Source organism: Micropterus salmoides, unplaced genomic scaffold, assembly GCF_014851395.1.
Source record: "Micropterus salmoides isolate LMB-PRFRI ecotype aquatic unplaced genomic scaffold, ASM1485139v1 Ms_hic_scaffold_10, whole genome shotgun sequence".
Classification (NCBI taxonomy): domain Eukaryota; kingdom Metazoa; phylum Chordata; class Actinopteri; order Centrarchiformes; family Centrarchidae; genus Micropterus; species Micropterus salmoides.
In genome coordinates, this window is record NW_024040041.1 from 21,817,040 (window position 1) to 21,830,785 (window position 13,746).

The following is a 13,746-nucleotide window of genomic DNA, read 5'->3' on the forward strand; positions in this document are numbered from 1 at the left end:
GAACATCCCACATACTCGCGCGACATCAATAACAATGGCAAACCGTGGTCTGTTTTGGTAGGAGATTTGTGATTGGAGCTAGACGGTCAGCAAGCTTAGTCGCTGTATCCATGTCTTATTTCTTTTTTTAAATTGGCGAGTTTTATTTCTAGATAAGAGTGTTCGTCCATTGATATATATTTCGTTTTTACATTTTTTTTTCTCGAAAATGTGCGAGGCGCTGTTGGCAAGCTCACACAGTCCGTGCATGTGTGTCCCTGCTGCTTTTCTGCTGGGCTACAGCTACTAACCTAGCTGCTTTTCACTCGGTGGTTAGCTAACGTTAGCCTGCCCGCTTTTTATTGACTTGAGGGGGGAAAACACAACCGAATGTAAAGCGTGTTTGTGTGATTTGTTTTATGACAACACCCTTTAACTATTTTCTAATCGTTGCTGTCGGATACGATAAGAAGTGTTGTATGATTTGTCGTAGAAAATACTTTGCTGGCTAGCTAACAGGCTAGCTATTTGTGTGTATTCTTCGACTGAGGAAAACGGCGAGTTTTCTTTGAAAGTATGGATGACCAGACCAGGATGATGACGGGTCTCACCGGACTCGGTGGACTATCACAAGCCGATGTTGGTGACCCAGACTCGGTTAGGAAACAACAGTCCCTCGGCCAACCTCAACAAGACATAGGGGATATCCTACAGCAAATAATGGCCATCACCGACGAAAGCCTGGACGAAGCACAGGCCAGGTAAGACGGGCGAAGAGCCATTTTCCACTCAAGACAGCTAAGCTAAAGTGCGTTGTATGTGTCTTTATTTTTGCTTTAGTTCTCGAGCGTAAATGTAATGCGTAATTGCAAAATGTATGCAAATGCATGTAATTCGCCGTTAACCCAGTACATTTAGTTACAGAATAACTTGAACTCCCACATTACAGTGCTGTTGTAGTTTGAAAGGAGGTTCTTTGTTACTTCATATCGTGCTTTCTTGTAAATTGTAGTTTGTAAACATGCTGACTTGGTTGAAATATGGCGACAAAGTTTATCTTAATTGGTTTGTCAATGAAGTGTTAAATTAAAAAGTTTCTACTTCCTATCGAGTCTGTGGCAACGGTAGCCGTATAAAATGCACATAACCACTTGCCTCTGTAATTGCGTTGCATGGATCTTTTGGTTTAAAAAATGGTAGTTACATTAGGCCACATCATTTGATAATTTGAAAGGCTTTTATTACCGCCTGCATGAAAAACTAAACTTACATACTTTATACTTAGTTTTAATAATTAATAAACTTATCAGTAGTGCATCAACAACATCCAAAATGCGTTCTAACATAGTGCATGTTTCAAGTTGATAAAGTCAGAGCTGTCTGAGTGAAATCAGGTCTTCTGGTCATGTAGCCAAATCTTCCACATATTGCCTTTCAGTCTGCCAAATTAGATTTGCCTAATTATAACAACATGTATCTGAACTGCTGCTCTACATCAGAGTGTCAATAACATTAAATCATTGAAATGCAAATGAGTGACTAGATTGATGTAAGGGTAAGGATTACTCTGCTGTCCCAGGTATCAGCCCAATGCTGTCTGTGATAACAGCAATCATTCATTCATATGATTCGCCACCAGCTCGCCACTTAATGTTTGTGTTAGGGGGGTTTTACTTGTCATTATTGTAAAGAGTATGCACTACAGTGACTGAGCGACCTGCACTCATTTGCCATGTGGCTCAAGGAGCATAAGGTCAGTTTCAGATGAAGCGTCAGTATTTCAACAATAGACAACCGTCCACTGCAAGACTGTGGCCACAGTGTGATGTGTCATTAGCTAGTGATTTTCCACCCAACATTTGACCACCTGGTTCTCTTAATTAATTCACTCCTCTTTCACTCCCTCCCTCCCTAGTGTTCATCCTTTTCATTGTGTGCTGGGTGCAATCAATTCTCCTATAATGTGTACGCGAGTGCAGCTGTCCGCAAATCGAGTTTCTATTAATGAGATGGTGGTGAGGGGGAGGGATGATGCTATACCAGCAGCCTATGAACACTGGGATATTACCTTTTCTTCAGTACAAGTTTGAGGACTTAATCAGGCCTTACTGTATGGACAAATGCAAATATTTTTACTTTGTAATATTACTGTAGTCATATTCTTTTCCTGGTCTTTTTTTCCATTTATGATTTGTGCTGACCATTTACAAATGGTTAGACTGTGGTGAATCATATAATGTAAATTAGAGTTTTTACAATTTTGGATTTAAATTAGATAGTAGAGTAGAGATCATATAGCAGGCTTAATATTAGATGTTAACAGGCTATTCTGAAAAACTAATTAAAGGTGTGGCTGCTTCGGAAGTGCCAGAGGTGTCCTTGCTGTATGCTTGTATTGATCTAAACTCCCACTCAGAGCAAGTCCTCATCATGCCATATATGTGCAAGACTAATACTAAAAAGGCAGCAGCTTACTGTTAATTCAGTGGTTCAGATTGCGTGGTATGTACAGCTCAAATCCTTGATGCGTATGTGTATAATCAATAAAGGCAATTGTCATATTTAAATATTCATCTTGTGAACACTATGTGTTTAGCAGTAGCTGACAGACGAGCTTGCACCGAGGAATCATTATGCTGTTTACTAATTTGCTTCTCAGGTTTACTTCAGGTAAAAAGCCAAAACATAACCAGACAGTTTGTTGTTACTGAAATGTAGCAGTTGATAAGTAAGTAAAATGTACAGTCTTTATGAGCATCATACTTAACTGTGATCAAGTTTGACACCTACATATTAATCTTTCCCTCGGTCATGATCTACAAATTAATGTGTGAGATGGCTCACATGTGAGCATGACGCCCTTGTCGTGCAGGGTGGCAGTGTGTTGGGATGGGGAGTGGTTAGGGCAGCGCAAGAACTTGGTGTTGCAGAGTACACTTCCTGCGCACCATCCGCCCTCATCCTCTCACCCTGTCGCCATATGTTCAGATGCTGGCCAGAGGAATCGCCGGCGCATTGGGGTGGATCAGACGACCCCACAGAGGGAGGGAGAGCAGGGGGGGGCATGGCAGGGGGTGGCCTGCCACTCAACTTCCAGCACAGGTCAGTACAGGACCGCATGAGCACCTCCTTCTCCCCCTCCTGCTCATACCCTCCATGCTGAAGGCAGCCCTCCCCCCAACTCAAATCCAGCAGTGACAGAATTGGTGGACAAAATGACATTTAATGCCAGACACATAACACTTTACATCATACTGCCTCAATATTCTCACAGAAAGACAGTCTTTCGTGGCAAATACAGTAGGCGCACTATTTGCTAGTCACCATCGTCCCCTCATTAATACTGCAGTGGACATTCACAACTGGAATTGGTGTTGAGGTCAGGTGTAGCCAAATCATATTCATCTGTGGTTGTTTTTAATGTGTTGTTGGCAATGTTATTTGGAAAAGAAATGCTTTATTTTAGGGTGATCTTCAGCGGGTTTTTTGTTTCATGTTTTCCAATTCATGCTCATCAGAAACGGAGGCCTCACGCTGGTTTTGTTTTTCACCTTAATGTTTATTGTACTTTTCCAATGACTTAATAAAGTTGTTGCCACTGAAACCTGTTTTTACAATAAATTATGCCCGTTGTGATTTGTAAAACTCTCCATAGAACACATCCACATGCATGTGTTTAAAAATAAATTTAAAAATCCATAGAGTGCACGAATAACAGAAAGATTTTTACAAGCTAATGCAATATTACAACAGCACTGCAAACTATGGCCATCACAGTTACCATAGAGTTAAACGGCATCTTCTGACAATCTCAACAATAGTGGAACCTTATAAGTTACACGGGTGTAGTATAATGTATTGCATGCTTAGTTACATGTTTTTATTATGTGTTCCTTTCACATTTTTGAATGTGAAAAACAATTGGAGGCTTTAAAATGCAGTCCCTCTTTCTCTTTGATAAAATTGGTGTGCACTGTCTGTATAGTTATATTGGAGACTATAGTGTCAAGTCATTTAGGGTCGTATGAGGATCAGAGATTTGCTACAGCATTCCAGTCTTACAAGTTTTAATACACGAGTGAGTTGTGTGGGTGTATGGATGTAGCAGGGCATTTTGTTGCTAAGGTGTTCTAATTTCATTATGGTGAACTGTATAAGTTTTGCCTTTTCTCTTAATTGCTATTAGCCTGTTTGGCAATAAAGAGAACATCTCTGATTAAATTAAAATTGCAACTTAATCCTAATCCTCTCTATCAACTCACATCTACTTTTGTGGAATGAGTCTTTCTGTAAGAGGTAGAAATTAGATTACTGTGAATTAACTCTGGAATCTGGTGCTCAGTAATGATGACCTTGAGGTTTGGCATCATTACCTGTTCCACAGTGCAAAGCATCCAAATGACAACATTACTCTTGCTAGTTCAGATTGATGCATCAGGGTTGTTTCTACACGGACAAAGGCATTTGGCAATTGAAAATACCTTTTAAACAACATGGCTCTGTCCTGCTGTGTTGCACTCCTGAAGTGCTGTATGCATATTACAGCTCTTCTACCTGGTTTATTTGGGAAGACATGGAATGATTTGAGATGGAGGTCTGTTTATCGTAATCCTCCTCGCTCTCTCCCTCTCTTATTCCCTCTTCTCTCTTACAGGAAGCATGCCCTGAACTGTCACAGGATGAAGCCAGCCCTCTTCAGCGTTCTCTGTGAGATCAAAGAGAAGACGGGTGAGTTTCTACTTCACTCATGCTTTGTGTTCTCCTGTCTGCACAGGTTGTAACCTAGTGTTGAGATGTAGTGTGCCTTTGCTCCAGTTTCCCTGGCACAAAGTTACTTTTCCATTGGTCTTGCAGAGAACTCTATTGATTTGAATATTGATTATATTTGTTGTAGAACTGATTTAGCTGCATGTATTGTGCATGTTTTGGTTTTAGATAATGCAAAATAGGCATTGCCGCTTGTTGTTTTGGCCTAGGAATTATAGAAACTTAACCTATTTTTGGCCACTGTTCAGACTTCACACTGACCTGCTGAAACTAATCTTAGAGTCAGACAACAGAAGTTGCTTCAGAACATGCAAACAATTCTTGAGGTAACATACTTATTTATTGCTGCAATTTTGTTAATCTTTTGACCTGGAGAACCTGAATGCAGAAATATACTGCTTGATTTAACATGTTTTCATTTTTGTCAATTTCCATCTCAAATGAACCGTAATGTGGCAAAATTTATGAATCAGGCTCTTACAGAATGTCACAGCAATATTTATTATATTAAGGCAAGGGAAGACATAATGCTACAACTACGACTACTACAAACTATCAAATCCAAATGATTAGATTAAAAAATCAGACCTGACAGAAAGTTCATGCACAGCTAGTTGCCAGCAGGCAGACAGGGGAAAAAACACAGATGTGGAAAAGTTCATAGAGGTTATTTCATTACAGTCAAACTGTTACCAAAAGGTTTTTTTCCCCCACACTGTTAAAAAAAGCTACACAGTGTATGGTAATTGTGTATTGGCAGTAAATTGCTATGCACATTAATACAGTACCTCACAACATGCAAAGCAACAAGAAACTATTCTGACACTGTCTTAACAAAATAATCCTGAATTTCAAATACACATGATATCATGGAAATTATTGCCATATGTTCATGTAAATATCTCAGATTTGCTCATACTGGTGAAATTATTCAAAATAAACACGCAGCTTATTCTCATCTTGTTAGCTATTCGAGTCAGCTATCTGACAGATTCTTGTGTGGTTCAAAGGAACAGGCCTGTGAAGGATGGCAGAGGTGCGTTTTTATATCCTCTCCCTCTGCCAGTCCCTCCGTTCTTGTATTTCTATGTGCTTTTCTCTTTCACTTGCCTTGTACATCTTCTAACAGCAAACTCTCTTGTTCAAATACAATTTGAAAATGCTGCACTGCTGCCTGTTGTGGCCCTCTGTCAATAATGTATTATTGCTCTCCAGTGATTGGACTAAAGTAAAGACTAGGCTTGAGTGAGTGGGGCAGGGTACACTGTTTCCCAGGCAACCAGTGGTCTTATTTACTCTAATGCCATTCACTTTGATTTTCACATTTAGTCTCCCAGCAAGATAGAGAGATGGTTTGTGAGTACTCATACAGTAAGCTAAGCAGAAAAACAGACAAGGCGTTGAGGTAGGTTAACGATAGATTCATGCTTGAGATGAATATGCCAACCATGATATATTGAGATCTTTGGCTTTGCCTGTACTCTGCTGGCCATCTGCCACGTAGTGCCCTCCTAACTGCACGGTGTACCTGCTTTGGCATTTCTTTGCTACTCCATCAGACCCCCTGCAGGCCCCATTATGTGCCTCTGGAATGTGAATTGACTTCTCTTCAGTGCAGCTTGTGGAAGACCCAATCAGTAGTCCTCTGGTATCTCCACAGATTTTTCTGCAGTCTTTTTTTTTTTTTTTTTCTCTAACAAACATTCACTTGTGTTGGCACACACACTCACACATACACAGACTGTGTATCTCTTGCACACATATGCACACACTGAACAGGGATAAAAGCAAACTCGGTCTTGGGTCTACTCTACTGCCTCGGTCTTGTCCTCACCCCCTCCCTCCCTCCCTTTGCCTCGCTCCCATTCTTGAAAGAGAAGACTTGCTCTGAACTCGGGGCTTTGATATGGTAATGTAATGGTGGTGGAGTAGGGGTGGTGGGGTGTGGGGGATGGGAGGTGAATTCCTCTGAGTGCTGCAGTTGGTTAGATTGTTTTCATTGTAAAGAAAATGTTCTGCGCTAATGCCAGTACCCCCCTCTCCAACCTCCACCACCCCAAAACACCTCCCATTTTACAACAGTGCCTGCGTTGTCCTGAGCTCTCACATTAAACATGACCTCCATCTGCGTGAAATTTGATTCTTGTTAATACTATATTAAATATACACTGTAAAAGAGAAATTAAAGCACTTGGAGGGACATGGGAAATGATCAAAGTTGAAAGCCAGTGGCTTTGCTTCAACTCGGTTCTGTTCTCCCTCGCTCTCATGGGTATTTGCTGTAAAAATAGCTCTTGGTGCAATGGGACAGCTTATGCCAAAATCTCTCACAAGCCACTGCAGTTACTCTCAGAAGTTCTTCATTTAGTTTGGGTATGTTTGAGGCGTTTCGTCTTACTTTCATGCATTCCTTGTGCTTTACACATGACAACAGTGAATCTGTCACTCACTCTGTTCTGTCACCCTGCTCAAGTCAAACATGAACATTCCTAGTTGTTTATTTTTGGACAGGTTTTAAATTAAATAAAAACAGTTTTTCAAGTTGAATTAAAGCTATATGGGTTTTTTTTTAGCTTGGAGATGGCAAATTATATTGCAGGGCTCCCCCCCTTGGACAAGTTCACACCCTAACACTTGCCACTCATCTTGATAAGCTGTCTGATAAACAACTCTGTGGGATAATGCCGCTTGTTGGCTGTGTAGAAATAGTGACAAACTGGCTAGTATCCTATCTATCTAAGACTGAAATGGCTGAAATGTTACCTCATCATTACACCACTAGTGTCTATACACCACTAGTCATAGATATGCAATCTGTATCTCTTATCAACAACAGTGAGGTTTTTACAACAAGGACACCCTGGTGGCCTGTAGCCAATGTGATGTTAACTTAGGCCAGTTGATTGCTGTTAGGTGCCCAGTTGTGCCAGTGTCCTAACAATGTGCCTGGGGCACTGGTTATTTGCTGTCTGCCTCTGCCACAGGCTCACTCCCTTCTATCTGTGCATTTTCTGACCAGCCTCTGAGCTTAATTTTACATTGCCTCCAAATAATAACTTCACTGTTTGGTTGAAAATGAAGATCAGTCTGGTAGTGTTTCTTTAATTTGACTATGATGTTGGATTCAAGTGTCTTATTTATCTAACCACCTACAAGCCCCAAAATCCCACAGTCGATGCCCGCCAGTAGAGCCAGCAGCACTTAGCTAGTATGTTGGCAAAGCGGCTAGCTGACAACCCATCATCACATCCTATTAATGTTTTGACAAGATGGATGAATGGTGAGGGTGAGATTGAGCAAACTCAATGAACTCGCTCCCTGGTTTATGTTTTGTCAGTGCTGTTTCTGGTTACATTTAAGATAAATGCTTTTCCTGTTTAGTTATGATAGCTTATCAATGAATACAATTTTTTTTTTTTTACAATTAATAAAATTCAAATATATTCAGAATAAACTTTTTCTTTTTCTGTGGATTTATTGCTATATATTTTACATTTTGTCAAAATTAATTTGACTGTGATGAACACTGAACACTGTTGTGTTGACTGTCCAGATTTGTAAAATTCTAGCTCAAAGGAGTGTAAACCACATGCAGTGTGTTGGAAATTACTAAGCCTTACAAGTGGTTCATATTATTATATATATATATTATTTATCTATTCTGTAAACTGTAGCAACACACCCACAACAGTGTAGCACTTTGTGTTGTTTTGTGTTTTAAGTAGGACTGTCACACGATAATTTTTTTCTTAATTGTGATTAATTGCTGAATTTCAATAGTTAATCACGATTAATCGTATGTTGTATTACATGATTAAAATTCTATTATTATTTTATCTCAACTGTTTTAAGTCTGTATTAATAATAACAATTCTTACCAGTGTATCTTGATTGGAAATCAAATTAATGCAAAGAAAGTTAGTTTATGAACTTGACTTTTAGATTTATTTGATTATTTCAAATCAAAAGATGTGCAACAAGACTGAGGTAAAACAATCAATGTCTTCAGAAATAAAGTCTTCCTTAAGCTCGCTTTCAAAAATTCTACAGCAAAGGTGCATGCACAAATGTACACACAAGTGCACAACAAACAAAATACACACCACTCCATTGCTACATTATTTTTGAGTTCAGTTGAAACCAATGATACAGCATTTGCTTTAAGTAGGAGTTTCAGTTTGGCTGCTTTCTCAGTTTCAACAATTGTCCCCTGCGACAACAATGTACATGACTTGCACTCTCCAAAATAGTGCTTTGCCTCAGTCCGCTAGCATCAACATGATTAGCTGTACTAGCTGTATGCTTAGCATGTTGATGGTAACGTTAGCTTAAGCTCGAAGTGCTTCGGTGATATTTTAATTCCATTTCACACAAGGTGCATACTGCTTTTAACTTGTCAACGGAGCCGTCTGGGTGTTTCTTAAAGTAAAACACACCATTCAGGACTGTGTTCATCTTCATGGCTGCAGCAGGAGGTAGGAAGTGTCGACTACTACATAAGAGAGAAACCAAAAATATTACAACAGCATGTTAAATCAGGTTATTGGAATCATGTAAGTTCCTTAACCAAATTACCTTGGTATTCATGGTGTCTATATACATTTCAATACCATTTCATTAGCCAGTCCCCCAATTACATGTTAATTGAATTACAGCATGATTGTAATCGTAAAAACACCAAAACAGAACAACACGATTAAAAGTCACATAGTTGTGAGTCATAGTCATAGTTGTGATGTGTTTGTTCACAGCCACTTAACACTTTAGTCTTAATTTATTTATCTTTTATTTCAGAGGCCATGCATGAAATTTGACGACAGCAACATCATGTTATCCAGTCTGTGGCACTCAATTTTTGTTATGAAAAACACTTTCATCATCATGTGATTGATTTAGATGTTTGTATTCCTCTTGCGTTGACAGAGTGCAGTGCATGAATTCTAGTGAATCACATGCCTCATTAAAGCAACTTAATTATTATTAGTTTTCAAAGAGCCCAATTTTGAACAGAGCCCTAACATTTTATGAGTTGTTAGGAACCTGTGGGACGTCTTTTTATTATAGTTTTATGAGGAAAGGCATACAGTGCCTTTTTAAGCCAAGAGTAGTAACAAGATAAACATAGCTTGTTGCAGAAATGCGTAATACCTGCATTTTTAGTTTAATTATCAGATGGGTCCAAAAAGGGAATAGGCCATCCACCTTTGTACAGTCACACCAACTTCTCATTTGGTCAAATTCTCAGGTTTTCTACTTTAAAAAGCCTATTTTGTATTTATAGTCACTATGCAGCAGTGCTGGATTATCTCATTGGCTTTTCAGCAATCTCTGTTGTGTTTTGTGGTGTCCTGCCACTCAATCGTTTTTTTTTTTTTTTTCTTTCCCCTGCTCCTTTGCAGTAGACAATGGGGGGGGGGGGAAGAGCGTGTGTGTGTGTGGGGGGGGGGGGGTACAGGAGTGATACAGGGAGATTGATGAGGCAGTAAGAGCAGGAGTAATTACTCGGTGTCCATTCCCCAAGCCAGATTGGCAGACGGCTAATATCACACAGACCCCTGGCCCTGACAGACACTCCACCCCCACTCCCTCTCAACTCAAACTGGGGAGGCAGAGCACCCCAACCTTCAGCCTAATGGTGTGTGGGCCAACTGATTTACCCATGTGGTATTATTCCTATAGGAATTGGGCTTCTGTATACTGACAAGGGAAACTGCTGTTGGAGTGTGCTGTAGGATGGGAAGAGCTCAGTGCAATTGTTTACCTTTAAGACTGACTTAACATGATTTTGGCCATGATTCACCAATAGGATCAGGGTAGCTGGATATGGATGACTTGAGTATAAGTTTCTAATAGTTGACAAGCATTAACGGCATGGGTTGTGTTAATTAATTGCATTGTTATGTTTGGACAAATGCCCACTTTTGTCTGATCCAATTTGCGTAACGTGATTTACTTTGACGCCAGACCAGTAGGCTTATTGGAAGAGGAGTTAAGAACATGGGTCAACATTGATCAAGTATTTGCATGTGCTTGATTTTTGAAACTCTTAAAAAAAATTGTGTGATACAGTGAAATTAAGCAGAAAATGGAATGAAAATGTATTTACACCATATTTCACTGGAGTTACTTACTAAATTAAAATGATCAGCAAATACAACTCAACAACACTCAGGATGTGGACACACATACTGGTGGCAGACACTGCTGAAATGAAATTGGCCAGAGTGACACAATAGGCATGGCGCCATGTTTTGTACACTTACGTCTTACTTAGTGTCCACAAATTTCCTTCAATTTATGCCCAACAACAAGAAACCAGGAAATATTGAGTGACCAATCAGTACTGGTCAAGGATCACCCACAGGGCAGACTTCTACCTCTTCATCTCATCTGCCCTCCCTCTCCGCATGTCTATGACTCTCACACTGCTTTTAGGCTTTGCACTTAAAGGAAGCCGGCATGTCTTTAATTAAAGATATGTAAATGTGGTCTCAGCTGGATTGCATTAGTTTGGTGGCGGTGGGGTGGGAGAGTGTTGGAGCCTCGCTCCTAATCCTGACTAATTAAGGATTAATTACAATTGATGGGAGCCTTCCACCCCTCTGCAGTAGTGCACATTGCTGTCCCAGACTGTATGTTTGTTTGTATATTTCACACCATGTCATAAATACAGGGGAGCGGGCTGCTGGGGGTGGGGTTACTAGCCACCCCAAGATTAGCCGGATTAGGTTATTACAGATAAGCCTAGTTCCCATTACACGATTTTTAGTCCGATTTGCTGGTCGGCGAGCTCAGCGACTGTCAGGCTATGATCAGGGGTAAATCAGTGATCGATCTGCGGTCGCCAGTCGTTATGTGTGAACTACTGAACGACGCATCAAAATGGCTCCCTGACGCATCGCAGACGCCGGGCAGATATCTAGCATGCCAAATATCTGGAGAAGTTGGCTGACTCGACATCCACATGCAGCCAATGAGAGAAGGCAGCTACTTTTTAAATCCAAAACACTTTTAACTCACCTCCAGCGCTCTCTATAGCACAGACAATCCCTGCTACCTGCGTGTGCTAATCCATTCTTTCACCCATGTTCTTTGTCTTTATAATTTTTATCTTTATAATAACAGCTGTTTCATGTGTAGTGTCTCGTCATTTCACATTTCACACGTTTTCTTGCCAAAGTGGTTTGGAAACCAGCCGTCAGCTGACACAGCCGTTGCTCGTGTGGTGTGTGACCCCCTGTCACCGATCAGTCACGTAGTGTGAATGCAACAACAACTTCAAGACTCCCATCATAAGATGGCAATTGTGTAGTCTGAACAGCACGGCAATCGGCCGACGCTGAAAGTTGTGTAGTCTGCACAAGCTATTAGTGGGAAGCCCTTGCGCCTTTTTAGCGCATAGTGCTCTTCATCTGTATGGATGGTTGGATTTATGTTGTAGTACTTGTCGCTAATTCAGAATAAGTCCATTCTCTGGGAGGATGATTAGTGCTAATGAATGTGTGTACAGGTTAGCAAAGCCAGTTAAGGATACCCTCCTGTAAAACCACTGGTAGATTGTTATCCTTACTAGACAGATAAAATATTTGCACAGTGATTTTATTCCTTACTAAACTGGTACATTGGACCTGTGCAGACTAACCATGTAGCCTCAGCTCTCTCTGGCACCATCTGACTGTGTCATAATGCTTGTTCACTTGTTATAAATGGGCACTGCTCTTCTGATCTATCGCTTAATTGCCACCTAATTTGCATAACAGTGCAAATTAACGACCTCTCAAATGAGCGTTCATTTTTCACAAAGTCTTTAGGAGCTCCTTAAGAGTCTGTGCTAATGAGCACAGGAGGCAGCTGGCCTGATGAGAGTTGACTGGGGGTAGATCCTAGCAGTGCTTTAACAAGCCTCCTGCTTAGGTGCCCTTCATCATCCTCCTCTTCCTCCTGTGACATTTGAAATTCTTCCTTCTATGTCTCTCTGTCTTTCTCTGTGTGCAACAGAACTGTACTAGACTGGGGATATCATGTTAGAGATTTAGAGAACAGTGCTTTATATATCATTTCAGACACATTGGTTTTAGCACTTGTTCCATGTTGACACAAATATTTTCTTGAAAAAGATACTATATTGCTCAGTCACCTAACATAACATGTCAATGTGTGGTGCGTTACTAGTTAGGCTGGCAGTATGCTCCAAATTGAATCACATTTACTCCGATCACTCTTAGCTTTGAGGAAATACCAGTAATACTCCCCTTAACCCAAGGTCTGTTTGTTTAATGCTGTCCATGCTGTCTGGATAAGCTTGCAAGTGGTAGCAGATATACAAATTCCTCAAAAACACAAGGAAAACATGTTGTAAAGGATATACTATGTTAACTAATAACCAGGCTGATTGAAATTTTGACCACTTAAGCTGGTCAGCCTGCCCTGAAGCCAAATTTTGTGCCTGTATTTTATTTTTTGTCACAGTCTTGTCATTTTTATCCATGCGCAGGCACACAAAATATTAGTTTGAGTATATTGTCTCATTTTAGTGAAAATAAAGTTGGTTTTAATTTTTCATTTTGATATGATTAGAGTCATACGTAATTTCTATTTTGACATTTTTTGAGCTCCTTCACTGTATTTGTGAAAATATTATAGTATGACGGGGGGGAAAAAGTCTTTTTAATGGGTCATGCTATAAATAAGAAATGTTTTTTAATGTTTTAAGGAACGTAGCAGGTGCTGATCATTAATACTTTACTGTACACGTAGTCATCGCTGGATTGTCCAAGCTTCTCTTTAGTTAATTAAGGACTGATTAATGATGTGTTGGACTGAAGTGTTGTGTTTGCCCAAGGTGTGAGATCTCCAATTCACACCTTAATCAGACCACACTGTGTTTACTCTGAATCCTTACCTCTCAGTGTGTGTCAGTGTGTTTGTAAGAGTGGGGGGCTGCGTGCAGCAGGACTCTGGTGAACTACCCAAACAGATGCTGATTAGCGTGAGCTGCTT

General features: G+C 40.2%; 2 protein-coding genes across 6 annotated transcripts in view; one reads left to right on the forward strand and one right to left on the reverse strand.

Moving 5' to 3' along the window:
- pbx4 (pre-B-cell leukemia transcription factor 4) overlaps positions 1-13,746 on the forward strand; it is a 27,328-nt gene continuing 13,582 nt past the window's right edge. For 2 of the 4 annotated variants that reach the window (XM_038709963.1, XM_038709962.1), the window contains exons 1-3: positions 2-740; positions 2,968-3,081; positions 4,634-4,707. In XM_038709963.1, coding sequence (XP_038565891.1) covers positions 556-740; positions 2,968-3,081; positions 4,634-4,707 — 373 coding nt within the window. In that variant the 5' untranslated portion in view covers positions 2-555. Of the gene's footprint in view, positions 741-2,967; positions 3,082-4,633; positions 4,708-13,746 lie in introns of all 4 variants that reach the window. The other 2 variants (XM_038709966.1, XM_038709964.1) reach the window with 2 other exon arrangements.
- The window catches only part of lpar2a (lysophosphatidic acid receptor 2a), a 25,980-nt gene continuing 18,654 nt past the window's right edge, over positions 6,421-13,746 (reverse strand). For both annotated transcript variants that reach the window (XM_038709954.1, XM_038709955.1), the window contains one exon: positions 6,421-9,238. In XM_038709954.1, the coding sequence (XP_038565882.1) occupies positions 9,070-9,238 (169 nt within the window). In that variant the 3' untranslated portion in view covers positions 6,421-9,069. The remainder of the gene's footprint in view (positions 9,239-13,746) is intronic.